The sequence below is a fragment of the Prorops nasuta genome, unplaced genomic scaffold (genome assembly GCF_024137725.1).
Source record: "Prorops nasuta isolate Cenicafe-Biocafe unplaced genomic scaffold, Cenicafe_Pnas_1.2 PNAS00031, whole genome shotgun sequence".
NCBI lineage: Eukaryota > Metazoa > Arthropoda > Insecta > Hymenoptera > Bethylidae > Prorops > Prorops nasuta.
This window is the reverse complement of record NW_027116828.1, coordinates 223,583-239,062: the sequence shown is the minus strand read 5'-3', so window position 1 is coordinate 239,062 and position 15,480 is coordinate 223,583. Positions and strand designations below refer to the sequence as shown.

Here is a 15,480-nt window from a genome sequence, read left to right as displayed (position 1 = left end):
TTAAAAAAAAAAAAAAAAAAAAAAGTGCTATTTTTCATGGGGAGAATCATGCTAAGGAGAATTCTTCTTGAAATAATTCGACAAAGAGTTTTATTAGGAAAAAGAAACTTTTACTACCATCAGTGCTCGTTGTACCCCTGTAAACCCAACACATACCTGAAGAGTTATGGATAGTGAAGAAAAGAAAAAATTGGTCGAAGAACTGCATGTACCTGCAAGACGGAATTTTCAACGTAGAAGAGTTATAATACGAGGCTTCGATGACCTCTGGCAAGCAGATCTGGTTGATATGAAGAATTATACTGACGGAGGTTACCACTATATTCTCACAGTTATTGATGCATTGTCGAAATTTGGATGGGCAGTAGCACTAAAAACCAAAACTGGCAAGGAAGTGACAGACGCATTTACGAAGATTCTGAAAAGTGGGAGATGTCCCAAAAATTTGCAGACAGATGATGGCAAGGAGTTTTATAATAGTGATTTCAAATCGCTTATAAAAAAACGTAGAATAAATCATTACTCAACATACAGCGTATTGAAAGCTACGATAGTTGAGCGCTGGAATCGCACGCTGAAGACTGAAATGTGGAAACGATTTACGTTGAATGGAAATTATAAGTGGCGAGGCATACTGCAGCGACCAGTTGAAGACTACAACGCAAGAAAACATCGTACTATGAGAATGCGACCAGTTGATGTGACGCCAGATCATGCTAATATGCTCCTGACTACAGTATACAATAATATAAAGATTGTTGGTCGTGCCAAGTTCAAAGGCTGCGTTTCAAAATTCACTGACAGTGCTACAAGTATGACGTCACTATAACAGACTATAGAAGCGTTCCAATTTTACTATCGATGCTACCATCATTGTCTTTGCTTTTATTTTGGAACGTGTATAGCAGCAGCATTAACACTTTTGAAGGGCGGGAATAAATATCACAAATTCAATTTGGTTTTAAATATATAATCATATACATATAATTATGGAAGCGAATAGAAAGAAGCAAATTGTTACTCATTGTTTTAATGTTATTTTAAATGAAATTATCGAATTCAACGGTAGTGAGTCAGATTCAAATAGTGATGATACTGATGAGACTATTAACAAATTTTTAACAGAAAATATTAAACAACCTATTCCTAGAATACGAATAAAAAATTACGTAAATAATGTAATTAGACAGTACACTGATGAAGAATTCAAATCTCATTTTCGGTAAGTATAATCAGTATTTGAGTATTGAGAGCAAAAGATCCCATTTTTCAATAAAAACAATTATTTGGTTACAGGCTCAGCAGGGAAACATTTAATTTTATATTGCAATTACTAACTCCACATTTGACAAAAAAAGAGGGAAGGGGTAGGTGCACAATCTCTCCGGAGAAAACATTGCTTTTATCTATTTGGCTAATGGCAACTCCAAGTTCATTCAGGTAATAATTATTTGTAAACTTTATTAGATCGCTGTTTCTAATAATTAAATTTTAAACATTGAAATTTGCAATATAATAAAAAATATTATTTGAGCTGCACTTTAATTCATAAATAAAGTGTACATTTTCTATGCTTCAATATCTTTTTATTTATTTCTTGTTATAGATGCGTTGCTGATAGATTTGACGTAGGAAAAGGAACAGCTTGGAGATGTCTGCGTAAAGTATGCAACGCATTGTACTATCATCTTCATACTTTTATCAAATGGCCCAGTAATGAGGAAACAAGAACTACAATAAGTTTTATAAAAAACAAATTCAAGTTCCCCAATGTTATAGGAGCAATTGACGGAACTCATATCAAAATAGATGCTCCGAAAGATTACCCTGAATGTTACATAAACCGAAAAGGATACTCTTCATTACAATTACAAGTAATTAATATTATTACAATTAAAAATTTACCAATATGTATTTAAGTATTTAAAATTAAACAATGTAAAATTTAAAATGTATATACTTACATCCATTTTGCTTGAAAATCGTTTTTTAAAATAAACCTAGTATTGAAATAATTATTTGAAAAGTTAATGACATGTGTAAGATGTATAACATAACAATAAACCTAAATTAATATTCTTTTAGGTTATCTGCGATCAGAATTTAAAATTTATTCATTGCTACGCAGGGGAAGCTGGATCTGTACATGATATGCGAGTTTTTAAGCTATCAGGAGTCGAAAAATTATGTACTGATGATAATTTTCCAGATGATTCACACCTATTAGGAGATGCTGCATATAGTATAAATAAGTACATAATGGTTCCATTTAAAAATAATGGCCATTTGACAGAGTCTCAAAACAATTTTAATAAATGTTTATCTTCTTCGGGAATGATGGTTGAAAGATCAATCGGTTTATTAAAGGGACGCTTTCGTAGCCTCTTAGATAGACTACCAATGCGAAGGACAGATTTAATACCAAAATATATAGTTTGTTGCTGCATTTTGCATAACATATGCATATTAAGAAACGATTTGATTGAAATACCACTCATTGTTCAATCAGAAGAATTTAGTTGTGAATCTAATATTTTAACACAACAAAAAAAGCAGGAGGGATTAGATAAAAAAAATGCAATTATGTACCAGTTAGCCCTATAAAATAAGATAAATTAATGTTTTGTAAGATTCAGATAAGAAGAGGCTATTCGTAGAATTTAAATAAAATGCAATTTTTTGAAATATATATTTTTTTATTAACATTCCATATGTGTACAGTCTTCTACATTCAGATTTGTATTGCATTAATAACTATATAATGTTAACAAAATTAAATTATTTAGTCAGTCGTATACATTAAATAAAAGAAACAAAAATGACTAATACTTCTATTTGTTATAATAACTCATTCTTAAGTAACTATTTTTAATCACATCTTTAAGATTATCACAATTTTTTAAACGGCACTATTCAAATTGGCTTTGAATTTGATTTATTTTTCAATATATAGTTTCCATCTCATAATTATTTTCTTCGTAATCAACTAATATTATTAAACCAAACAGCCATAAGAGATTAATTTTAGCTAGATATATTAAAATCTTTAATTTTGTGAAAAATCTCTGATTTCCACTAAATAACACATTCTTTCGTATAAAATTATTTAATGCATTTCTGAAGCAATTAATAATTGCTGTAACTATGCTAATAAGAATAATTTTTTATTTCTTTAAAAAATCATTCATAATCTTTCCTATATTGTTTAACACTTCTAGCCTTTCTTTGTGTCGCATCTCTTTATTTTCTTCTCTCTTCGCTCTTTGTTTTAAAGTCTCTTTTAAATAATTGGAGAACTCTAAATTCCCTTGTTTAATTCTTTTTGCTAAATAAAAATCAAAATCAGATATTAATGTAACATTCATTTGCAAATAACAGATACAAAATTTAAATATAAGTTGTTGCCTTTACCTGGGGGAATATTTTCATCATTCTTTTTAACATTATCGTTATAATTTTTCTCTATAGTTGTTCCTGCTACTGCTAATGGACTGATTATTGGTTTTTTAAAAAAGATCTGATGCATGATCTACAAATACAATAAGTGTGAATAAATTATCTCACATATATGTTCAATATAATTATTTTAATAAATTTAAATATTACATATACGAACCTCATAAAATTCCCAAGTTTTTCTTTCGTTTCCTGATTTCTTATTATGATCAACAATTCCCTTATAGGTCCTTTTTAAAGTGTTGAATTTTGTGCAACATTTTGTCCAAGATATATTATATCCTTTGAGTGATAATTCGTTGGAAATAATTTTCCAATATTCTTTTTTTGAAAACTTAGGAGAATTGAATTTATCCTCATATTTCTGATATAACTCAATCAATATTAAAGTTTGTTCTCGTGTCCAAATATGTTGGTCTCCTGTAAGAATTTATTATGTGAAATTTATATTTATAACTGAAGCAATTAAAATTGCCCTTACCTTTAGATTCATGCACAAATTTTTCTATATTTTCTACCAGTTCTCCTGGATTATCTTCATCTAAATTTATATTAAAAATAATTATCATGTGGAAATATAATGGCTCTTTAAACTACAGAATCTGTACTTTTTATTATTAATATATTGTACCTTCGGAATTGCATGCTTCTTGTGTGTCAAGGTCAGAGATTTGGCGTTGTAAATTACTGGTGTAACTTATATCTGAAACAATTATATTACAAATATAATTTAATTTAGTCTCCAATTTTTATTGAAAAATAAGTCAGAACATTATATGTACACATTATATATTTTTACCTTGTGTTATGAGTTCCACATCACTTGAAGATACAGATGATCTTGCTTCTGTAAATAAGATATTATTTTAAATTACACAGTTATTACATACATATAATATCATAATACTTTTTGTATGATTAAATTACAGAAAATTCTAATAAATGGTTTGCTCTACATTAACATTTTATTATATGTTTAACATAAATATTTGATAAAATCAAAATGCATGGCCTAATATTATATTGAACATAAATCTATATATTTACATTCAATAAATTAGTTTTTCAAATGGTTTACTACCTTTTTCAACTCTCACGTTTTCTTTTTGGGAACGTTTCGCTTTCTGCAGCAAATTGTACGCAAGCACTTCATCTGTAATAAATATACAAATTTAAATATTATATCTGCATATATATTATAATATATTTTTATTAAATTAAATATAATTCATTAAGAGTATAACACATACATACTAAATATAACAGTTAAAATAAATTAATATAAGTTCTTATATCGTGTGCCTATTTTAGGTTATATATTTCAATCAATGTAATTAATTTATATAAAAGTAGTAATTTAAAACACAAACTTACTATTTCTAGTACGGTATGCATCCTCATGCGATAAAATAACATTATAATTAATATTTGTTTCAGAGTCTATTAATGAAACAATTTCTTGCCCTTCTGGAACTTGATACATTTTCAAAGATTTCATATATTACCGCCACATTCGACAGTGATCGCCGATAATGCTGCCGCTACACCAGCTACACTACCTTCTCAAACGTAGCAGTAATAGCAGGAAGTGACGTAAAACAGATGACGTAATTGATGACGTAGTTTGCTACCTTGAAGCTGCCATTAGTAGTTTTAGAACGGATTTTACTACTACTGATAGTGCTGCTATCGCTACCAGTGAATTTTGAAACGCAGCCAAAGTAGGTGATTTTGTACGAATCAGTAAATACAAGAATGTATTCGCAAAGGGATACACACCAAATTGGACAACTGAAATATTTGAAATTATAAAAGTGCAGAAAACAAATCCTGTTACATATTTACTTAGAGACTCTAGTGGTACGGATATATACGGAGGATTCTACGAATATGAACTTTTAAAAACTGCTAATCCTAATGTATATCTAGTGGAGAAGGTATTACGTAAGAAGGGTGATAAGGTCTTTGTGAAGTGGTTAGGATTCGATAATAAACATAATTCATGGATAAATAAAGATAATATTTTGTAAAAACAATATTTATTAATAAAATTATTCAATTTAAATATAATTAATTTATTCTATAATGACCCCATGGTAGAGTCGATACAGTTCCGTGCACGATATAACGCTTATCATCGTATGGGCTGAGAGCTACTTTCCGTTGCGTAATCGAATAAACATTATGCAATTTTGAGCGAATTAAATTTTGATTGCGGACTTGTACAGTAAAATTTGTTAAACAGTCCTTATAGTCCTCGAAGGTTATGTTTCTAGCAACAACGTAAGTCTTAATACCTTTAGCTTTTTTGATAATTTTATTTTGTACTTTAAATGTGTACATTTTTGATCTCAGTCCAATAAACTCTGTCATTATCTGCCCATTATTCTCATCTTTCATCAGCCCAGGGACTTTTTTATTTACTAGAGGTAAATTGTACTGATTGTTGGGAGAATAATCGCTTGTATCGAATCTAGCAAGATTCTCCCTCATAATAGTGTAAATATCATCACATTCAATGCTTTATATTAGACTATCCGTATCGGTATATAACGCTTTACATTTGCTACCGAACGTAGGAAGCATATAATCATAATGAAAATCATACAAACATGTTTTCGAAATATCAAGAATGTTCATACCTACGTATATAGGCTTATCGAATTTAGCTGCTAATTTTGTTAATTCAATCGTGACCAAATTCTCACTGAATATAGTGCGACTGTGAAAATTAGGCTTAGCAATCATTGCTTCAGCACCATATCTTCCCTCCCACCTACTCACGAGTCTCACATCAACTCTATTTCTAACATTCTCCATAGTCTTACCGAACACCGCATTGTTCATTAATTTGAAAAGATTTTTCTCAAACTCATTTTTAGATGCTGCACGCAAACTAGTGTTCAGATCGATATATTTACGTAACCAGGTGGACTGCTGAAATCCTAAAACGCGATGAATGTGTTTTAAGACAACACCATTACGCATACATTGCTGTAAAGCACGATAGTGTATAACATAGCGCTTCTTATTTTCTAAAGTTGCAAGTAGCTTCTTCTGACGTGTACCCGGTGGTGCATCACGTACGGGACAAAATGGAAGGTCGGAATGTTTATCGTGAAGCATGCTTGGATACTCTAAGTCAACCTCTAAAATATAACCCTCGGGTGAATCTATCGGTATATTAGAGATATCCAAATTATTAACATTTTCAATCCAGCGAAATCCGTGAGTGGTAGCGGTTGAGACATTGCCCACCCATACAAATTATTTACATCGTAGTACATTAAATACTTAGAAGGTTCCTCGGGAATGTAGTTTTGCATGTACCGATTGTTAGCCTTTTCATAGCGGTGCGAGCATTGGCTTAAACCACCACGTATGCCTTGTTCTACGAAAAGCAGCATTTCTACGTCAGTAAAAAGTTCTAATCTTATTCCTGTATGTTTGAGCATTGCATCCCAAGTGAAGCCTGGGAGTGTATAATAATGAGCAGGATCCAAATTATAAGTTTGCATGCAGCTATCACGAAAATTTTCGAAAACGTCAGCCAACAATAGTACATCAGTTTTCAAATAGTGATCGCTATACTCCCCAAGTGTTCGTATTTTAAATTTGGTCCATACCTCCTTAGCGTGATTATACGCACCCTCACTAATATCACTATCGGATAATCTATTATAGAATATCTCGCGCGTGGAGGTAAAGCAGTTTCTTCCAGACGGTTCAGACTATCTATGTAATAGTAAGGAAAAATACCTTTCCTTGTCAGAAGGTTAAATTGTTCTATGTTTAAATATGAGAATTTTGACTCTAAATTTTTTAACTGTGATCTCGTTAAATATGAACTCAATTTGTCTAAACTAGATGCCATAAATTTGAAAGAATCGATAAACCTTAGTTGTATATTATATTTACGGATGAATTTAGTGAATGAAATATACTTCTCCTTATGTACAGGTAACAAGTGTACTGAACCCTCATACAATTTAGCGATTGTACCGAAAATAAAATGTGCATCATAACCTGATAAATTATGAAAAATTACAGGTATTACATGCGAATCGTTAAAGTTTAAATTACAATTATTATGAGCAGGTCCCCTATATTTACCAGTTAAATGATCATGATCGCGAACACGTATTTGATCTGGAAGAAACGGCTTTTTACATATATGACAGTTGGGCTCAGTATAATGCCTTGAATTTTCACTAATACTTAGCGTTCTCATAAGCACTACAGTCTTTAGTTTTTCGCTCGCTATGCTAGCAATTTTATCGAGTTCTCGCACAAACCATTCTATACACTCGAGTCCACGATATGATTTGTAAGTTGAGAGCGATGAATCACGAACGCTTTTAAAATAATAATCTATACTAAAAGGTATGTGTTTTTGATAAATACCAATATCGTCATCCGTTTGCTCAACTTTTTCAAGCAAGCATTCAATGTCAGCGTATATGACAAATGGCACCCTCTCACTGTTCTTCATGTTATTGAAGGAAACCCAACGGTCCTTGTCAGGTAGCACAATTCTGATGTTTTTATTGAGTTGCGCACAATCACGTTCATGCGATTTTAGTTTCTCATCATTGTGGAAATAGTGTAAGCAACTATAGGAGGGAAAAAGTAATATTAGAATATAGAAGCAGTAATTATATATATATATATATATAAATATATATAGTAAAACATACCGATCACAAGTAAGATGAGAGCGTTTTCCTCTAGTAAGCTGTCCATTTAGCAGTCTGGAAAGGTTCCTGATGCATATAAAATGTGCTGCTGCTCCTTGATGCTCGAGAAGAAGAAGATTAGCGTGTCTGGTCCTCTTGCATTTTGTTAATTGTAGAGGTGCTATGATTGTATTTTCATTCGTCTCAGTCTCTTCCACCATAGTAAAAATATTAATAGAGACATCATTATCTTCCTCAAATTTCGGAATCTGTTTTAATGTAGTCGGAAACGTTATACTTCTAACATCGAAAACATTTGTAAAATGAGGATATGAAGATTTTCGTTGTGGATGAGTATTCGGTTTTGCCGGATAGAGTGCAGCCGTTACAGCCCATGCAAAACATGTATTATCATCACTGTGTATGTTTATCACAGCCTGTTTATTCTTAATAGATTCTGGAAGCTCGATGGCACAACCTATATGCAGCGGGTTATAATAATTTATATTTATAATTAAATTCAGAATTTTTTCCAACGCCCATCCGCTATCACGCTCTTGAAACTCACTCAATTCTTTTAGAATTTTGTCTATTATATTTGTATTGTACCATTCACTAAAACTATCAGTTTTGTATAAAACTGCATTGCGGGTTGAGATATGTTTAATATCACTTATCTCTTTACAAATAAATTGTCCGTTAAAGATGCAATTTATCTTAACTGCGTTCACGTTATTAAACACTTTTTCTGTGTAGGTCTGTACTAAGTCTTTTGCACCTGTTAGAAAATCACGTGGTTCTATATAATTATAATTTACAACCATTCCGCTACATATTCGAGATTTAAATGAAGACTCGAGATCTTTCCAAATAAGCTTTCTCACTCCAATTGATTTCTTATTTTTTGCCGCATACAGAAGTAGACGCTGGATAGTTGTTATTTCAGTCAGATTTTTGTGTACTGTATCGGGAGCTGCAGATCTATTAGCATCTCTTAAACTTCGAATATAATCACGACACTTGCGTACCCACTCATGATAATTATGCTGATTTCCTAAATCAGGATTCTTGAGAGCATGATTCAAACAATAACTCTTATCCTTAGCTGCTCTAATTAGAAGACACTGTATTTGTGCAATTTCTGCAAAATTTTTCTGCAGCGTGCCTATAGGTGCGTTGCGATTAGAGATTCTGAGTTTATGAATATATTCACGACACTCGCGTACCCACTCGCGATATTCTTCTTGCATTTTCAAAACTCTATTTCGTAGAGACATCTTTTGTTCTTTTCTTCGAGAGGACTAATCAGGAACTGAGGAAAAGTGGGTGGGAAACTGAGCTCTCTTTAGATAAAGGATCTCTGAAACACTTCAGGGGGTAAGAAAACATTGAGGACAGGTAACGACATGTAAGAAAATAGATGCAAGCGTTTTTCAGTTATACATATATTCCAGATTTTTGCTCATACATATATTTCATATAATACACATTTTTTAAGGCACATACACCTTCATGATTCAAACATGCTGGAAGATGTGAATTATGCAAGCTATCTTTTAAATCAAAATCCCCCCACATAAAATTATCTACATTAGTTATTTCTAAATTACAAATATCTCTTAACCAATTTGTATTTTAAATTCCTTTCACAAAAATCTCATCCTCATCATCATAAATATACTTCCTTATAATATCTTTATATTTATAGTAGGGTGAGTAGCCATCCGCCCAATTTAAACCGTGATAATTTAGAAAGAACCAGCTAAAAAGAAACATTATATTAAACAAAAATAATATATATTTTTTCTTTTTCATATACTTACTCTGTCCGCTTTCGCTCCTCTTCACTTAGCCACGAATATGAATAGGGCGGTGAAAATAAAATATGGAACACTTTTTGTTCTTGTATAACAGCAAATTCTTTGATTATAAATGACTTATCCGTCAAACGGAATCCTTGAAAATCAACGAACGATGGTGCCATTATGCCTACGTTTTTTATACTAAAATAATTCTATTTAAATATGAATGTTTCATAAAAATTTCTCCCTCTCTTCAAGCTAATTGTTCTTCATCCCTCCTACAATCCTCACCATAGGTCAAAACTATCTCCCACTATACGTAGCATAGGTCATAAATATTTTCTTGAGGACCAATGACGTTTCCGTTCTTCCAAGAGTGGCAGGTCAGTCATTTCCCCACCGTAGGACAAAAGTTTTGTCAACCCTTAAAGCATCTTAGAATTACCGCCCACTACATGTAGCATAGGGCAGAAAATATTCTCTCTTAGAGCCAATGACGTTTCCGTTTTTCTAAGAGTAATATAGGCATCTTCCTACCGTAGATTAAAAAAATTGTTGACACCTCTCTAACAGTGCTTAAAAGCTCGAAGAAATCGTAGGACAGGCATCAGTATTGCTTGAACGTTTGATTCGTACGACAAATAACATTCCATTTTAAAAATGTCTTCACTGTTTCATATTACACATATAATCGATTTTGACGGGTTTATGATAAACAGAAAGTTTGTGCATAAAGAAGTGGCAATCAAAAACTTAACTACGGGAAATACGAATTACGGTGCATTTCGTGTTCATGAGCCGTATAAAAGTTTATCGATTAAGGACCAAAAAAGCGTAAATTTCGTCTTCAAAAATATTCACGGGATAAAATATTGCAACACAGGATATGAACATTATAATCAAGAAGATATTTACAATTTTGTGAATAGCATAAAATTGGATTGTGAATACCCCCTAGTAGCTTATAAAGGGGGACATGTAGAACGGGATGTTCTGAATTACTTGGATATCCCAAATATAAATTTGGAAAGGTTTGGTTGTCCTAAATTTGATAATTTGATAGCCACTATAAAACCTTGCAACACCTCGTGTAAACTACACGTAAAAATGTTCACCAATCATACGAGAAAGCCTATACATTGTGTATATCAAGAGGTAAACGTTTTCGCACGATGGGTACATCAACAAATAGATGTGAGTATCAAATGTTAAACTTACAATTTGTAAAATATTAACTGGATTTCTCTGTTTCAGATGATTGAATAAAATATATATATATATATATATATATATATATATTGTAACGTGGTAGAATACACGTTACAGAAATGCATAGGTCTTTTAGTTTCTCCTGTCCCCCTTAGCGCCTCCTGCGATCCCCCCGGTATGAATGTGTATGTGTGTGTGTAGCCTGATGAACCTTCCGTGGAGCGACGATGTAGTTTTCCGATGTAGGAATATTGTAAGTGTCGACCACGGAAGGAGAGTAGATGTTTTTAGGAAATGGTATGATTGGGAATTGGGCGAATGTTTGTAGGATAAGGTGTAAATAGGATGATAGAAATTAAGAATATTTTATTTTAGGCTAAAACTAGTACTCATAAGTCTCCTCTGCTCCAACATGAGCTTGAAAACTGTTGTTCTCCTATCCTCTACGCTCCCATGCCCAAACGCTTATGATTCCCTCTCACTCTAACCTTCCCGCTGAGCGCGACTGTTTACGCGACGCTCCTACCGTCCCCTCACCGCAAGTCCCCGCTGAGCGCCCCACCCATTCCTTTCCTCTACCGCGCCGCGCCGCTAGCGCGCCGAGCTGCGATCTCCCGTGCCCGCGCCATCCCCGCGCCACGGCTACCGCTTCCCCGACCGCCCGACTCCCCGACCACTACTCGCCGACCCCGCACCGCAGAGCCCCGCCCGGACCTCACCAAGCTACGAAGCAGACGACACGGATAGCCGAGACGCTACGAAACCCAGGGAACAGTGCGAATGCGGATCCCAGTCAATTTGATAGGTGATAATTGACTGATAGATCGAGAGCATGCGCTGTTGCCCTGAAGAATAATGAAATCCTAGGAATTAGGAAAAGGACCCGGGGCCCAGGACGAACGAAGAACCAAGGACCGGGCCACTTCTGTTCTAGAGTTAGGACTGTTCGCCGCGCCGAGCTCTCTCGCATTTATTGTGTAAGAGAAACAGAAGGGTCGTCGCCGTATTTTGAAAGGAGCTTCGTCTTTTAAATACGGTCCCCTTCTTCGGATTATTGAGTGGTCCCGACGTGGGATTTGTGGAGTTAGGAGATCGTGGTCGGAGTGGTCGCTGCCGTGTTCCCTCAAGTTCTTTCCCCGTATACCCCTGCTCACCCCTTTTCCCCCTTTCTTTTTCGTCCGCCCCCGAATCATTCCCTCCCCGCATTCCCCGAGTGAGAACCCGAAAAAACAGTGTATACGCGTATAATAAGTGTGCGTGAGCATCGCGGGAGGCCCCCTCCTTGAGATTTCGTGGAATAAAGTGGTTTCCACAGACAATATTTGAGTTTTTCGGATTATTTGTGACACCCCGGTTACAATATATATTGATATAAGTTTAATTATTAGTTTAATTGTAAAACATTTAATTTTATATATTTGTATAAATTGATGTATATTTCCTTCATTTTTTATATATTTGTATATCAGATCAATTATAAGTTTTTATCATTTATATAAATTTTATGTATATTTGTTTAATTATAAGTTTAATTGTAAAAACATTTCATTTTATATATATAAATAAATTCCGTCTGTCATGTAACTCTTCTACCAATTCTTTCTTCTCCTCACTCCCATGACTATTTCACTACGTATTATGTTTACACTAGCTCATCAATCACTGGCGGTAATATAAGTTTCTTTAGAGCATAATTCCAATCATTTTCTCTTTTCTTCTCATTGGCAGTCGTGATTTCCTCTTTTTGATGCTCATTAGAGATATAGTTTGCAACAATTTTCAATCTACCATACATATCTTTCCGTAATGCCTCAACTTTTCGCTCCAATTTATTTTCAATATAATTGACTTTATCATTCAATTGATTAATTCTTTCACTAATATCATTAATTTTTTCATCAATTTCATCAATTTCATCAGTTTTTTTCAGCAGAGTTGTAACTATTTCCTCAAGGCGGTTACCTTTTAGGTAATAGTGAGTTAGCTTTTCACTGTATTCAAACAATTCCCTCATTAAGCTATTACGTACAGTCATCGAATTACGTAACAGAGCAGCCATATTCGCAGCACTTGTCTCATCAGTAACATCACATTCTAAGTTTGAAATCATTTTCTTCTTGGCATTAAATGCATTCCTTTTTTTATCAAACTTTAACGTATCATTGTCAATTTTGTGTGAATAATTTCTCACTTTACCGGTATTGAAACCAGATCCGAATTTATTTATCGACATAGTGAAGTAGCACGTTGAACTAAGAAAATCTTGAAACTGCAATCTCTTTTATAAGATACATAGGTTTAGTAACAGCTAGGACTTAATAAGTTGTCCTAGCAAAAATGTTAATATTTCTGAAATTGATGTAAAATTGTTATTCTCCCCAATAGGGGAGACTATTAAAATTGTATCCTTTTTATTTAAAGGATATTTTGTAATCCGCTGCATAGGTTTAGTTAAAGCCATGCAAAGTTATAATTCCATGCTCGATGGAAAGTTAATTCCTTGCACGATATCAGCAACTTATCACAATAGCTATCTACAATTTAACTAACGAGAAAAGGGGGGATTGCGGTAGCCACCTAGCGGCAATTACTGGTACTATCAACTAAATTGAACTAGTTCACCCGTGTGTGTAATTACGTAATATTAAAATACCATTAGCGCGAAAGAAGATTAAGGAAGGCAGTCACCTAGCGGTGACTACTGGAACTAGCAATTAACTCAACCTAGTTTATCTGTGTAGCAGAGTCGGAAATAGTTAGGCTACGTAAGGTAACTAACCATCGACTTCGAAGGGTGAAAAAACCTTCCCTCAACTAGGGCCCCGTAGGATAACTTAGGTCCCCGTAGGATAACTAACCAACGGTACCATAGGGTGAAAAATACCCCCTCCCTAACCAAACCCGGTCCCACTATAAGACCTTCCAACTGTGACATAGGGTGAAAAATACCCCCTACCTAACCAAACTCGGTCCCACTATAAGGCCTTCCAACTGTGACATAGGGTGAAAAATACCCCCACCCTCCCTAACCAAACTCGATCCCACTATTCGCTATGTGCACACCTACACATTCTACACATTGGTAGTCAGGTAAGAATGTGTAGTGATGCATATGCATAATATCAGCGCTGACTGTCGGTAAATTTTGTCATTTTTGTCGGACTTTTTTTGTTTATGTATATTGCTACACATTCTTACCTGACTGCCAACGTGTAGGTGTGCACATAGCGAATAAGACCCTTTCCTTCCTCATCCCCACCACTACCATACTAAGAGAGTCTTATCCCCACCCATCCCCCTTCCACACCACAAAACAGCTTCCCCCACTCCCTGTCATCGGAACCGCATAGCTCCTCTACTATTTTACAATACAGGATGTAGTATACTTTGTGGTACTTTGTGATATTTCTTTTTCAGATTAAATTAAGACAGAACATTTTCATATTTATTGATGAGGATAGAGCTGACTGGATTAAATAAGATTAATATTTACAACTCTGTGCCAATGAGAAGCATACTTTCAACATTAATGTGCATCGGTCATTATCAGGAGGATATTAATTGAAAGAAATTGTTAAGGTTTTTATTAATCATATGCTAAACTTTCAGGTATTGAAATCAATAATCAAATGCATGTTTTGCTTTTTGTTTTCTTTAAACTGATATTGATTGTAACTATCCGATAGGTTATATCATATATATACGAACAAATATTTCAGATTAAATTATGGCAATGCTTATTTGAAAGATATGAAACATTCCAAAGAATCTTCATTTACGTAAAATACAAGTTGACCAGTATTTGGATTTGATTTGGATTTGAACAAATTATACGATAGTAGATGTTTACAAAAGATGCGAAGACAACCAAATATTACAGAAGTTAGGTCAAAAAGCAATAAAGAAAATGGAGATGGGGCAAAATCAAATACTGGTAAGTAACTGAGATGCTTTATGTTGCTTCAAATGTTTATTTTCTTTGAAGTAATCATATGCTAAACTTTCAGGTATTGAAATCATTAATCAAATGCATGTTTTGCTTTTTGTTTTCTTTAAACTGATAATGATTGTAACTATACGATAGGTTATATCATATATATATACGAACAAATATTTCAGATTAAATTATGGCAATGCTTATTTGAAAGATGTGAAACATTCCAAAGAATCTTCATTTATATAAAATACAAATTGACCAGTATTTGGATTTGAACAAATTATACGATAGTAGATGTTTACAAAAGATGCGAAGACAACCAAATATTACAGAAGTTAGGTCAACAAGCAATAAAGAAAATGGAGATGGGGCAAAATCAAATACTGGTAAGTAACTGAGA

General features: G+C 33.5%; 1 protein-coding gene across 1 annotated transcript; it reads left to right on the top strand.

Moving 5' to 3' along the window:
• The first annotated feature begins 1,166 nt into the window (after nt 1-1,166).
• On the top strand, nt 1,167-2,604 carry LOC136782948 (putative nuclease HARBI1). The gene is made up of 4 exons (XM_066742727.1): nt 1,167-1,222; nt 1,297-1,440; nt 1,607-1,874; nt 2,086-2,604. The coding sequence occupies exons 2-4, from the start codon at nt 1,418-1,420 to the stop codon at nt 2,602-2,604; spliced, it is 810 nt and encodes a 269-aa protein (XP_066598824.1). The 5' UTR covers nt 1,167-1,222; nt 1,297-1,417.
• The last annotated feature ends 12,876 nt before the right edge of the window (nt 2,605-15,480 follow it).

What these genes read in the sequence shown, in the direction of transcription:
- LOC136782948 (XM_066742727.1), top strand. Translation starts at nt 1,418, where the DNA reads ATGGCAACTCCAAGTTCATTCAG. An exon ending in GCAACTCCAAGTTCATTCAG is followed by an intron (nt 1,441 to 1,606) that starts GTAATAATTATT and finishes TTCTTGTTATAG; the next exon opens with ATGCGTTGCTGATAGATTTG. An exon ending in ACTCTTCATTACAATTACAA is followed by an intron (nt 1,875 to 2,085) that starts GTAATTAATATT and finishes ATATTCTTTTAG; the next exon opens with GTTATCTGCGATCAGAATTT.